This window comes from Alosa sapidissima, chromosome 23 (assembly GCF_018492685.1).
Source record: "Alosa sapidissima isolate fAloSap1 chromosome 23, fAloSap1.pri, whole genome shotgun sequence".
Taxonomy (NCBI): Eukaryota; Metazoa; Chordata; class Actinopteri; order Clupeiformes; family Clupeidae; genus Alosa; species Alosa sapidissima.
In genome coordinates, this window is record NC_055979.1 from 10429707 (window position 1) to 10443442 (window position 13736).

The 13736-nt window shown below is 45.8% G+C and overlaps 1 protein-coding gene across 3 annotated transcripts in view; it reads right to left on the reverse strand.

Moving 5' to 3' along the window:
• The window catches only part of myo10l1 (myosin X, like 1), a 96990-nt gene extending 85071 nt beyond the window's left edge, over nucleotides 1–11919 (reverse strand). For 2 of the 3 annotated variants that reach the window (XM_042080378.1, XM_042080377.1), the window contains exon 1: nucleotides 7199–7587. In XM_042080378.1, the coding sequence (XP_041936312.1) occupies nucleotides 7199–7219 (21 nt within the window). In that variant the 5' untranslated portion in view covers nucleotides 7220–7587. Of the gene's footprint in view, nucleotides 1–7198; nucleotides 7588–11515 lie in introns of those variants that run through there. The other variant, XM_042080379.1, reaches the window with a different exon arrangement.
• Nucleotides 11920–13736: the final 1817 nt, after the last annotated feature.

The following is a 13736-nucleotide window of genomic DNA, read 5'->3' on the forward strand; positions in this document are numbered from 1 at the left end:
GAGGGAAGGAGAGAAGGAGGGAGAATGGGCAGACAGATGAGAAAGATGAGAGGAACGTGGAGGAAGAGAGCGAGGGACAGAAGAATAAAAAGAAATAGAAAAGGGATAAACAGCTGTTGGTGAAAAGACGACATGGAGAGGGAGAAAGAAAGAGTGATAGAGGATGAGAGAGAGGGAGAGGTGGATGGAGAGAGGAGAGGACATACAGACATGGAGGAAGCGAGAGAGAAGGGAGAGAGGGGGAAAGAGAGAGAGATGGAGAGAGGAGAGAGCTAGACCCAGAAGAGGGAGAGGATGATGCTCTCCAGAAGAGGAAGGTGGAATTGGAAAATAGGTCACACATCTCCAGTGGCAGCTCTGCTCTCTACATAACCAACATCTTATACAGCACAGCACAGCACAGCACAGCACAGTACAATACAGCACAGCATCTAACTACCAGTCAGCATTCTATAGGTCAGCACAGCATCTTACTACAGCATCCAACTTCTACAGCAATCTACTCAGCATCCTACTACAGCAGAGCTCAGCTCAACACAGCATCCTACTACTACAGGTCAGCACAGCTCAACACAGCATCCTACTACTACAGGTCAGCACAGCTCAACACAGCATCCTACTAAAGCAGAGCTCAGCTCAACACAGCATCCTACTACTACAGGTCAGCACAGCTCAACACAGCATCCTACTACTACAGGTCAGCACAGCTCAACACAGCATCCTACTACAGCAGGGGTCAGCTCAACACAGCATCCTACTACTACAGGTCAGCTCAGCCCAACACAGCATCCTACTACTACAGGTCAGCTCAGCTCAACACAGCATCCTACTACAGCAGAGCTCAGCTCAACACTGTCAGGACAGCATACAATCCTGCTAGAGCACAGCACAGCACAGTGCAGAGAGAGAGAGTGCTGGAGAAAAGAGGAGAGAAAGAATACACCCTGGCACAACAGCATAGGAGAAATCAGAAAGAGAGAAGAGATATAGAGAGAAAAGAGAGAGAGGAGAGAGAAACATATCGCTCTGGTAAAAATGAAGAGACCACTGCACATTTTTCTGATGTCATCCTACAGTTGCTGAGCGACATTCAAATGAGTTGACGGTCATAGTCAAAATTAAGAGACCACTGCAAATTTGAATATGGCCATCAACTCGTTCAAATGTCACTCAGCAACCGTAGGATGACATCAGCAAAATGTGCGGTGGTCTCTTCATTTATATATTTATATATATGTCTCTATCTCTGTCTACCTACAGTATACAGTATATTATGAATATATACTGTAGGTAGACAGAGATAGAGACAGATAGATAGAATGATAGATAGAGGGATCATAAGAGAGGAAGAGAGAGAGTGAGAGAGACATCAGCAGTGGGAGAGTAGGACAGAGGAGGGGAGGGAGATGGAGGGATACAGAGAGATACAGCAGGAGGTGAAATAGTTCACATCACATCACAGTGAGTAAAGGGCAATGTGACTCTGACCTGGAAGGACATTTGAAAACACACATGAGTCAGCTGCCGGTCACACACACACACACACACACACACACACACACACACACACACACACACACACACACACACACTTTCAATGATCAAGGAGATGAGACCTGTTCAACACCTGTCTCTCTTCAGGTTTCCAGACGACTGACCTGAACACCTGTCATACCTGACAAACATACATACACACACACACACACACACACACACACACACACACACACACACACACACACACACACACACACACAAACACACACACACACACACAAACCTCACACAAACAAAGCTGAATGATTTGATAAAATGTATCCATCAATCAACCCATTCAAGATTCATCAGGGTCACATCATATGTGCATGTGTGTGTGTGTCTGTGTGTGAGAGAGAGAGAGAGAGTGTGTGTGTGTGTGTGTGTGTGTGTGAGAGAGAGCGAGAGTGTGTGTGTGTGTGTGTGTCATCATCTATACTCATCTTTCACCAGTTGAATTTTTCTACATGGCCACTCGTATGGCAAACAGCTACAGCTGTCATCATTCTGCACACACTGTCACAAATTAACTAAATTAGTATTTCCCAGTAACCTGTATATCCAGTGCCATAATACTAATCATCATGTAACTAATTAAATCATTATGTAATTAATATATATTAGGGTTTGATTATCTGTACATAAGCCTATAGTATATAGAGAATGCACCCGTATCTCTTGACCAAGTACTGTAGACTTTAGACTTTGGCCGATACCCCAAGCAAAGCCCCAGTTCTTTTGAACTTGTTTTTGGTTCAGGAGGAATTCCCCTCTCCACATTAATCACCCCACTGCATTTACCCCCAGTCTTGATGAGGATATCATGTGTGTGTGTGTGTGTGTGTGTGTGTGTGTGTGTGTGTGTGTGTGTGTGTACATAGTAAAAGTGTTTTCTTAGCTCTGGTTCCTGACCACAGAGGGCCTCTTAATGGTGGTGTGAATTGCAGGTGGACAGCCGAGCGGCAGAGACGGAGCGAACAGGAAATGAACCAGCAGAGGATTTGAGGGTGCGGGTAAGGTGTGTGTGTGTGTGTGCATGTGTGTGTGTGTGTGTGTGTGTGTGTGTGTGTGTGTGTGTGTGTGTGTGTGTGTGTGTGTGTGTGTGTGTGAGAGAGAGAGAGCGAGAGAGAGAGACTATGGAAATGATGCTAAGAATAATGTTTATTTTGTGCTGTCTTTACACTGTGTGTGTGTGCATGTGTGTGTGTGTGTGTGTGTGAGAGAGAGAGAGAGAGCGAGAGAGAGAGACTATGGAAATGATGCTAAGAATAATGTTTATTTTGTGCTGTCTTTACACTGTGTGTGTGTGTATGTGTGTGTGTGTGTGTGTGTGTGTGTAGGGAATAGACTTAAAGGTGAAGAGACTGGACCGTCTAGATTCCCTAACCCAAACTCCAGCCTTGCCACTGCTGCACTATATTAATGAATGAATGGAGGAAAGCATCAAAGGCAAACCCTAAAGGACAGTGGAGACATTCTATGGCACAGTTATCCTCATATCCTCTCTGTTCCTTTCTCTTCAACACTTTCTCTCTCACTCTCTTTTTTCCTTTCACTGTCCTCCTTCTGTGACCTGTCTTACTTTTCTCCTCTCATTCGTCCCTTTCCTTTTTTCTTTCTTTCTTTCTCTCTTTCTCTCCTCTGTGCGCTCTCTATCTCTCTATTAATAGCTGTGTGTAAGTGGTGCTGGGGCAGGTTGGGAGCCTGCTGGCCCTGATGCTGCCACAGGCTTCAGGCAGACAAGAGACAGTGTGTGTGTGTGTGTGTGTGTGTGTGTGTGTGTGTGTACAGGGCAGAGCTTGTATTTTTTTGCTTTGTTTTTGGGTCACTTCCAAGCCTTGCCTATCCGCGGACCTCCTTTCACTCTTTTCACTAAAGGCCATGTGTGTGTGTGTGTGTGTCCAAAAAGAAAGACAGCGAAGTAAAGGCAGTAAGGCAGATAGAGACAAAGATACATGCGGAAGTGGGATGTGTGTGTGTGTGTGTGTGTGTGTGTTTGAGAGAGAGAGACAGAGAGAGAGAGAGAGGTGGGAGTAGGAGCAGGAGACTATATATGCATTAAAAATATAGTGCCAAATTGTATGTATATGTTATGTATACTGTATTGTATGTTGAGTTGTCTTTATATATTTATATGTTGACCTACATGGGCAAATGGACATATGTGTGGGCACAGTATATAGTATACAGTATATGAACAGGTACCGCGAGTAGCCTACTATGACTATGAGGGTGTGTGTGTGGAAGTGTAGAGAGAGAGAGAGAGAGAGAGAGAGAGAGACAGATATTAGGCAAGAGCATCCTTGTGTAGCAGCTGAGCCCCACCCTTCTGTGTAGAGTGAGTGCTGCTTAAATATAGACATGCAGTTGACATTATCACAACTTAACACACTTCTCAGTAACATACAGAATGCCTGCCTGATAAACACACCCGTGAACACACACACACACACACACACACAAACACACAAACATACACACACACGCACATACAGGCACAGACACACACAAACACACACAGCCTCATACCCCCACATGCAACACGCATGCATGTACCAACACACCACACACGCACACACACACACACACACACACACACACACACACACACACAGACACACACACACACACACACACACACACACGGCATGGAGTCTGTCAGTCTGCATCACTATCCTGTGAACTTTAACAGTCTGCAGCACACACGGAGGTCAGGTGTGCCCTCCGCCCAGCATCACACTTACGGGAGTTGCCAGATGTTGTGTTACACATCCTGTGCTCACTGCGTTGCCAGATTAGGGTGAGAGTGAGCCACAGCAATTGGCCCCTTCCTGTGCAGATTTGGGTTGTGTTTGGGCTGGTGACCTGAGAAGGGTACAGCCTGGGGCTCAGCTGTCACATTAAAGGAGAGGATTTAGAGAATGGAGCAATATAAATAGATGCCTCCCCTTACAAGACAGTTCTTTGCTTCTCTCAAGAATGTGTGTGTGTGTTAAAATTGGAGGTGGTAATTGAAAAAAGTTTCCTGCTGTTTAAACTATTTATACTGACTTTCATCCGCCTCACAAAAAATGTGATTTAGGCATATGCTTTTGGATGTGGGATACACACACACACACAAACACACAGACACAAACTCTCTCTCTCTCTCACACACACACAAAGTGCAAAAGCCCTTTACCTCAGCAATCAATCCTGCATGGGATCGATAGGCCGTCACACAGTAGCCTCCTGTGCTGACAGGGCTCTATAAAGACTATAAGCACGCATATAATCATGACTTTACAGGAGAACACAGCTTTTGTGGACCATGCAACTTAGAGTAACTTCCCATCTCAATACACCATATTATCACCAATTCTTGTTGTCCTGAGAAATTATATTATATCTATCTCATGATCATTCTTAGAGATCTGGATCTAGCTAATGGTTGCTGATACTTCAATTCACACTTTGTGATCATAGTAAGAAATGGTGGGCACTAGGACCCTGGGATCCCCATCACCCCTTCCGCTGTTGCTGGGGGAACGGGAGCCGGGAGGTGTGGAGTGTTGAGTCATGGTGGTGGTACCTGAACTGTCAACACCATGTGCACGCATGTGTGCATATGTGCATGTTTGTGTGTGTGTGTGTGTGTGTGTGTGTGTGTGTGTGTGTAAAAGGGGGTGGTCAAGAGGGGTTCAGGAGAAGGTTTAGAGGTTCCTGTGTGTGTGTGTGTGTGTGTGTGTGTGTGTGTGTGTGCGTGTGTGTGTCCAACACTCAGATACAATCAGGAGACTGAGAGACAGGGATATTAGTTAGGGAGGCTTTCAGAGCAGGCCATTCTAAAGCTTTACACGCTTCACTGGTCTACGATCGCATTCCCTTACACACCGCTGACAGCTCAACAACTCCTTCACTGGAGAGGCGTTTGACCCTTGACCTTTTGAGTGACACACATCTCCTGACAGGCCCCGCATTAAGAGCAGAGAGAGGACGTGAGAGAGGCCTGTGGTTTAGACAAGAACAAGATGAGCTGAGGACATGCTCAGTCGTGACAGGTATGTGTCAGGTTTTTAGGTAAAGTCTAATCTGTGCACTTGGTAGACTCGGCTTTGGCTTTAAGAGAGCACTCTGTAGGTCTTGAGTGGCTCTGTGAGAAGTTGAAACCATAAGAAAGCCAGTGATTGAAAGATACAGCTTTCCAAGTTTTTTTGTGGTTCAAGCCAGACCTGGCACACACAGACACACACACATACAGACACAGACACACACACACGCACCAAAAGCTTTTAGATCATGAGGAGACCTAGGAGCAATGTGCAGATTTTGCCCCACTGAAGCCTGATCTCAAGTCTGGTTAAAACAATCAGTGGTAGATACTATTACCATACGTGCACACAGAGATAAGTAGCTTAGTAGGGATACTCTAATGCTGAATTAGTCTAGGAACAGACTGCAGGTGTGTGTGTGTGTGTGTGTGCGCATGCATGCATGCATGCATGTTTGTAAAAAAAAAATGAGAGGGAGAGAGAGGGGGGGAGAGAGAGAGAGAGAGAGAGAGACGTGGCCATCGCTGCAGCTGGAAGTGGTCCACAGGGGTGGGGGAGCCCTGAACAGTCTATGGCAATCAGACGAATACCACCTGAGAGTTGAGGGACAAGCCTTGTGCAACTGCAGCCTATATCAGACCTCCTATGTTGGCTATCTCTATCTGCAAGTGTTTCTTTGATGTACAATCTGTAGCAATTGCATGTACCTAGATTGATTGCTGTTATGAAAAATCCCTCCCGATTTTATCAAGACAGAAAAAGATGACGGACGCACATCGTCAGCATTCGTAGACGAGCATTCCTCGCGACAGTCAATGTACACAACAACGACAAGGCGGCCTGTCCTCTCATTACAACCTACTAAGTAGCCCATTTTATTCACTGGAATTCGCAGATGCGCAAAGTCGAGGCGTGAATGTATTGAGCGCTGCTAATCATCTGGAGACCGAGAGATCCATCAAAGCTTATCCCTTTACGATGTCAAAATAACGCTGATCCTCGCTCGCACTGGCCATCGACATATAATATGTGCCAGTAGGCTCCGAGTGCCCCCCTCCGCCTCTACCCTCCACCCATTTACCTAAACCCCGCAATCACGGGTACTGGTCGTAGGCTGGCTGTACAGCCATATCCTGAGGTGCATTCGACCCGGTCGGCAAGCCCAGTTAAGGCAAGGCAGACGGTCCAAAGAACCCCAAATAAACGCATCTTGATTAATCAATCAATGTGATATTTTCATTTCCATCGAATGGCAAGTCTTTGCTAGCATGCATATTCACACATAAAACGTCATTATGCTTTGCTGGAGATCTGGGTAGCTTGGGGGTGGGTTATTTCGCAAATCCAGGTGACAGGCTAGCATTTCACTGAGACCCAGTTCTCATTTGACAGATGGCCCATCGAATAGAAAAGCCAAGATGTAATGAAGTGCGAGGGATTTAGCCTACCTGCCCAAAAAGATTCCATACTAAACTGGGGCACAGGAATAAACAATAATGTACTGTCACCTGGAAATTCCAAAGGTGACCGAAAAATCCACAGTTCTCTAATAATTATAGCGTCAATTACAGCCGAATCCATATGAGATTTATGGCATAAACGCCAGCATACTAAAGGCATACATCACTCACCTCAGCAAAGAACGCTTCCATCTTCCACTAAACGTGTGCGTCCCAGCGGCAACGGTTCTGGTGACCACACGCCTAATCACAAAACACGGAGTCTCGTATGGATGGAGAGGTAGTGGTCCGGGCTGTACGCGCTTTCCATTCACGAGCTCAGTGGAGACGAGGCGCCCGTGACCGTCATTCCCGGGTCCACCGCGAGACGCAGTGTGCAGAGGGAAAATAACACCTCCCCGTCGCCTGCCTTTCTAAATCAGGCAACCCGGCTGGAGAAATGGATGTAGGGTAACTGGGTCTATTTGTTACAACCCCGCAATGGGTGCTTTCAGCGGCACGCTGTCCGTCGTGGACTTGTTGGCGTAGTGCACCTAAACCTCCGCGCCGTGCCAGCGAGCCCCAACTCCAGGATGAATGACCGAGCTCCGATGATTGCTGCTCCAGAGAGGCGGCGCTCGGTAGGGAAATCCTGCCCCTCGTTCACACCCCTACCCATCCAACGCGAATAAATAAATAATACACATCTGTATGACCTAAATAATTAGCGGGGATATCTTCTGGTTGCGCAACTGTTAATTAATCATAAAAGCACAGGAGTCAAGAATTTTCGATTTTATAGCGCAATAAAAGTGTCGCTTCACCTCTGTCTCACTGTGTTCTTGTTGTGCTGAAACCGATGTTATCTGCTGCTCCGGTTACTGAAGCTATTGCTATAATCTAGGCCTATGTGTCCTTCCATGTCTACCTCCGCTATGGATAGTGGCTTTTCATGTGAGAGTCATTCTCCATCTGTGAGTGGTAGGTAGCTAAAGTCGTTGCCATAGCAGCACCGCAGGCTTCTTACAGTTGAACATTAATTAGTCAAGTAGGGCCTAAAGGTAAATGAGACTGGACGCATTTGTTTTCTAAAGAGCGTCCTGTCACACTCATTGAGAGCTCGATGGTGGAAAAGAGTTCTAGATGCCATTTCACTTGAATAGAACAAATAACTGACTGAACTCCGCGCACCGTTGATCTTTCATGAAAGATTCTACCCAAACCACATGTACTAAGGGGATCTTCGAGGGGGTGTGTGGGCACGTCTCTTCCTGGCTGTCTGGAGACCACTTCAGTGAGAATGCTATTCGAAATAATGACAGGAGCCTTGGTGCACTGACAAGAAAAATATGGAGGATTTGCGTGCACTAAAGCAGCAGGGAGGAATAGAGGGCCCACAACAGGTATGTGTAGGAGACTTGACTCACTTTGAGGACTCTATGAAATAGCTGTGTAGAGACAGAACAGGGGTGGGAGTACTTTGACTGTATGTTTATAATATGAAATCCACCTGAGCCTGAAAAACAGCTCTGTTAAAATGTTCTGCACTAAAAGCCTGAAACTGTCATGAGATTAAGCTGATACCTGTACAGAGACTGAGCAGATGCACATTTTGGTGTGGAGAGCTGAGCCATTTTGAAAGCGAGGAGTTGTGTAGGATCATTCACACATACGGTTTTGGTCACACACACAAACCACATCAAAGGCTGCTCTAAGGAAAACAGTTCTGAAGAGCTGGCACATGGACCAGATCTGTGATCTATGAGGGTCAACCCTCAGATTTGTCTTGTCTTGCCTTGACCTTGTTTGAGGGACTGACGGGGTGGCTTCATCCTCTGTTCCTTTCTCCTCACTGAAGCCCCTCTGTGCACTAAAGAAAGTCTTGTAAGCTGTTATAAACAAGCAGGTTCTATACAACTAATAAAAACAGGACTTTTCTTGTTTAAACATAATTTATTTGTCCCATAAAGAATATGCCAGTGTGTTTCTATCTCACATTTACTTTTTATTTCTATCTCACAACAATGTTCACATTTACAACAATATTTACGTTTCTATCTCACATTTCGTTCATATTTACAACAATAACAACTTCTCCTCTCAAAACCAAACCAAATCATTTCATCTCATTTCAATCACTTCTGATCTAGCATGCAGATCAGAAGACAGGTTGGGGGCAGGTCTGTCTTGGCGTGGATTCTGGGAAACGTTGCCACTTTCCTGGAGTTACAGGATGCTGAGCTGTGAGGGGCACAGTACCTCTGAGACGTTTAGGTCTGCTTTCAAAAGCACCGCTAAGCAGATCATTGGGAGGCAACAGCTTTAATTGAATTAGGATTGGGGAGAAGCAGTCAGCTCCCATCTGCTTCAGTCTGTCTCAGGGATTGAACCTCTCTCTCCCTCCCTCCCTCCCTCTCTCTCTCTTTTCCCTCTCTCTCTCAGGACTCTCCCTCCTATTTCTTTTTCTCTCTCTTTCTTCCCCCCTCTCTGTGTATCTCTTTCTCTATCTCTCTTCCTCCCTCTTCCTCTCCATCTATCTCTTTATTTTCTCTCTCTCACCCCCCCCCCCCCATTCTTTGCAGGCCTTTTGGAGGCAGAGAAAAGTCCCGGGTAAAGGTTTCCTCTGAAGGGAAGGATGACGAGAAGATAACCTCAGTGGACCACAGTGAGTTGTGGAGCAGAGCTTCCGTGGAGCCTAGGCACTTAAGCAAGCATGCAAAGCTGCTGGCACAGCAAAAACTGAGCCTTCTCAGCCACCGTAGATGAGTCATTACTGGGTAATTACATGTATGGGTATGGGGCTGGTCTTTGAACACTCTCTGCCTCTCTGCCTCCATTAGTGTTCCTTTCTCAGAGGCCTGTGACAGATCTGTCCATCTTAGAAAGGCAGATGAATGCGCTCATAAAAGACTAAATCACGCAGGAGAGATGGAGGCACCCGCTGGCTTTTCTGCTTAAAACAACTGCCCTTCCTCCCTCCCTCCCTCTCTATGTCTCTTCCCCATCTGGGTATATCTGTCTTATTGTCTTTGCTTCCTCTTTCATCCTCTCTCTCTCTCCTGCCTGTTCACTCCTCTCTCTCTTTCTCTCTCACTTCTCTTGTTCTCTATTGTCCTATCTCTCTCTCTGCTGAACTTTGTGTGTTTGCCCCTGATTGCAACAGAAATATGTCTGATTGCATTTCAGTGTGAAATGAATTCATGTCACTACAAAGCGATCAAAAGAAAGAATCCTAGAGAGAGAGAAAAGTTCTAAGAGAGCAAGAATTCTAGGTTCTATATAAAGATATATCTTGGAATTGCTGGAATGCGGTCTGGGCTATCGTGGAGGGCAGAACAGGAACAGGTTCCACACCCAAATTTAGCCCACGACAATCAGGCCTGCAGTGCGGACATCCGATCTGTGAGTCTCAGTGAGAGGGGAATTTTTACTGTTTGTTTTGTTTTTTTGCTATGTTTTCTTCTCTCCCTCTGGAGGAAGAGAGGCTGCCGCCTCAAGTTGGCTTTTGTTTCGTGTTCATCTATGTCAGAGCTACCTTCTGAACGCTTAAAAAAAGGAAAGCGGTTTCCTATTGGAGTTAATGGAATAAATTCATACATACAATATAGTAGCCTACATATCTCTATAGTGATATGAAATCAAGGCGTAATCCACGTAGACTGTTACACATCCAAGCTAAAAGAGATTTTATATATTTTATATAGATTTTTAATATTATATTTCCTATTACTCAATGTTTGAATACAGATTTAAAAGTTAAGATTAACACGTTTTTGAACCATTAGTGTATTACTGTAGCCTCGTAAACGATACTCTTACTACGTTTCGCTACGCTTCTCTTCGGCAAAGAGTGCTGAAGGAAAATGAAATTGAGCGGAAGTACGTAGACGGGTGGAGCCAGGCTAGTATTACTGGGTAGTATCAGAAAAAGACCATTGTTCCAAAAATGTGAAAAAAGAAGAGAAAAAGCTTAATTTTTAAATGCACTTTCATCATAATTTATGAGTTGTGAATATGGTAATAACTGACACCTCGGCGTGTGTTTTAGGTGCTGATTGGTTGCTGTGGCCAGACTGTGTGGCTGTGACTCAGAGTAGGGAGGAGAGGAGATGGATGACTATATCAGCTGGCAGACAGAAGCTGTCCAAACAACTCTCTCATGTCCCTCAGATCACTCTTTCACTGGGCCTAATGAGAGATCACGTCACACCCGAGAGCGTGTGTATACAACACACACACACACACACACACACACGCACTTACACACACACACACACACACATATATATACAAACACACAAACACACAGACACATACATACAAAAACACACACACACGCATACACGCATGCCCGCACGCACGCACACAGACACACACACACAGACATATACAAACACACACGCACAGACATATACACATACATAAACACACACACACACACATACTACAAGTACAAATACATACCGGACACATACAAACATTAGAAGACACAGTACATATGAGACTTACCTCATTTCTTTTTGTTTAAGACTCATAGACATACGCACACACACAGGGAGAGTAAATATTTCTGTGTGATCATCACCAAAGCCTCATCTCCCACTGCCTTGTGAGAGCTAATGGAGAAGCATGCAGGAGAGATTCCCTGTGGGCAGAAACGGGATAGGACTGAAACCAGTAGCCTGCCATCACAGGGAGGACCGATCAAAGCCACTCTCGCGTTACACACACACACACACACACACACAGAGAAAGAGAGATGCATACACACAATCTCTCTCGTGCTCACACAGACAAACTACACACATACACATAGTCAATTTTAGTATAAAACATAACCCATAATTTGTCCTTCTAACACCCTAAAAGACATCAAATCAATCATTTACTATAATTGTTACCTGAAAGATGAACTTGTATTTGGAGGCATATTTATAACTGTATTATTACATCCCGGAATGGACAGATTAGCCTGTGTGGGTCCAGACAGAGTGATGGCAGAGGACATTAAGACTGAGCAGAAAATGGCCTCCTTTTATCATCATCACTCAAGGGGCCCTGTCAGAACGCTCACCCAGCAGGGCTCCATGAGGCTCCAGGGAGGAGGCCCAGGTGCTGCTGACAGAAGCCCATCTGAGGAGCCCCAACCTGGGCCTCACCATTGTGTGTTGCAGGCCTGTCAACGCAGGCCCTGGAGGTTTGTTTGGGGGCCTTGGAACAGAGTGTAGCTGAAGTGAATTGTTTGTTAGCTTGTCTGTGTGAGTGTGTGTGCATGTGTATGTGTCTGTGTGTGTGTGTGTGTGTGTGTGTGTGTGTGTGTGTGTGTGTGTGTGTGTGTGTGTGCATGTAAATGTGTGTGTGTGTGTGCGCATGTGTATGTGTATGTGTCTGTATGTGTGTGTGTGTGTGTGTGTGTGTGTGTGTGTGTGTGTGTGTGTGTGTGTCTGTGTGTGTGCATGTGTATGTGTATGTGTGTGTGTGTGTTTGTGTGTGTACTCCTGCGTATGTCTGTGAGCCTCCCAGCACATCAAGTGTGGACCCGTGCAGCCGGCTTTGTGGCTCTGCCAACCAATAGCATTGTGTCGGCCCTTGTGTGTGAGTGTGTGTGTGTGTTGCGACCCTAACACAGACTGAGGTCGCCACCATGAAACAGAGCCCCTCTCTGAATAGAGATCCTCCCACACTGCCACCCCCCCTTATTGCCCCGTGCCTCTGAATGGGTCTCTTTTGTTGAGAGGGAGGGGTTGGGGTTTATACTTTGGGCAGGAGGGGGGCAAAAGGAAAGAGGGGGGTGGCACATGTTACCCCTCTGCGCTCATCCATCTCCTGCTGGGATGCACAAAGCAGGAGGAAGAGCCAGGGCCTAATGAATCAACTGATGCTTCAGGTTTAATAGCAGTCAGTCTGCTGCATCTCCGATGCAATTAAACAATGCACACACACACACACACACACACACACACACACACAGACAGACAGACAGACAAGCACAAACACTTATTCATATGCAAACAGCCCTAATAAAACATTTACACACATGCATGCACACACACACACACACACACACACAGACAAGCACACACACACACACCAGAAGAGAAGCGGAATATCACTCTGACAGCCATTACACGTGACACCAACACAACACATGCAAAACACCAGTAAGGTGGAAACATTTAGGATCACACTGGAAATAAGGAAGCAGCAGCGGTCAGGGCTGAAGGGTTGAGAGAGTGAAGAAGTGAAGAGTGAGAGTGAAAAAAGGCCTGAATTGATGAAGCGTTTTGAGGTATCAGACGCCATGATTAGTCTGGTGTGAAGACATATGGGGGCTGTCAATTCAGATTGATCCGCACGTTCGAAAAATGCATAGAACAGCTTTCCCCATTAAAGTGAAATATACATGGGCGGATTATGAACTTTCGGGCCCCTGGGCCCAGATGTATTAAGGGCCCCCCACTTATTGTCGTATATGTGGGAGGGGGGGTTTGGGGGTCCTCTCCCAGAAACATTTTCATTTGTTTGATGTGGTTTCCTGTATTCTGGTGCATTTTGGAGATGGCCAATACTAAATTCAATCAGATTCATAGCCTACATCCTGATTTGTTGATATTGAGGCAATGATTCCATGCAAAGGCTTGGGCTTCAGGGCCCCCTGACCCCTTGGGCCCCTGGGCCTGGGCCCAGTAGGCCCATTCAGTAATCCATCCCTGGAAATATAATCTTACTT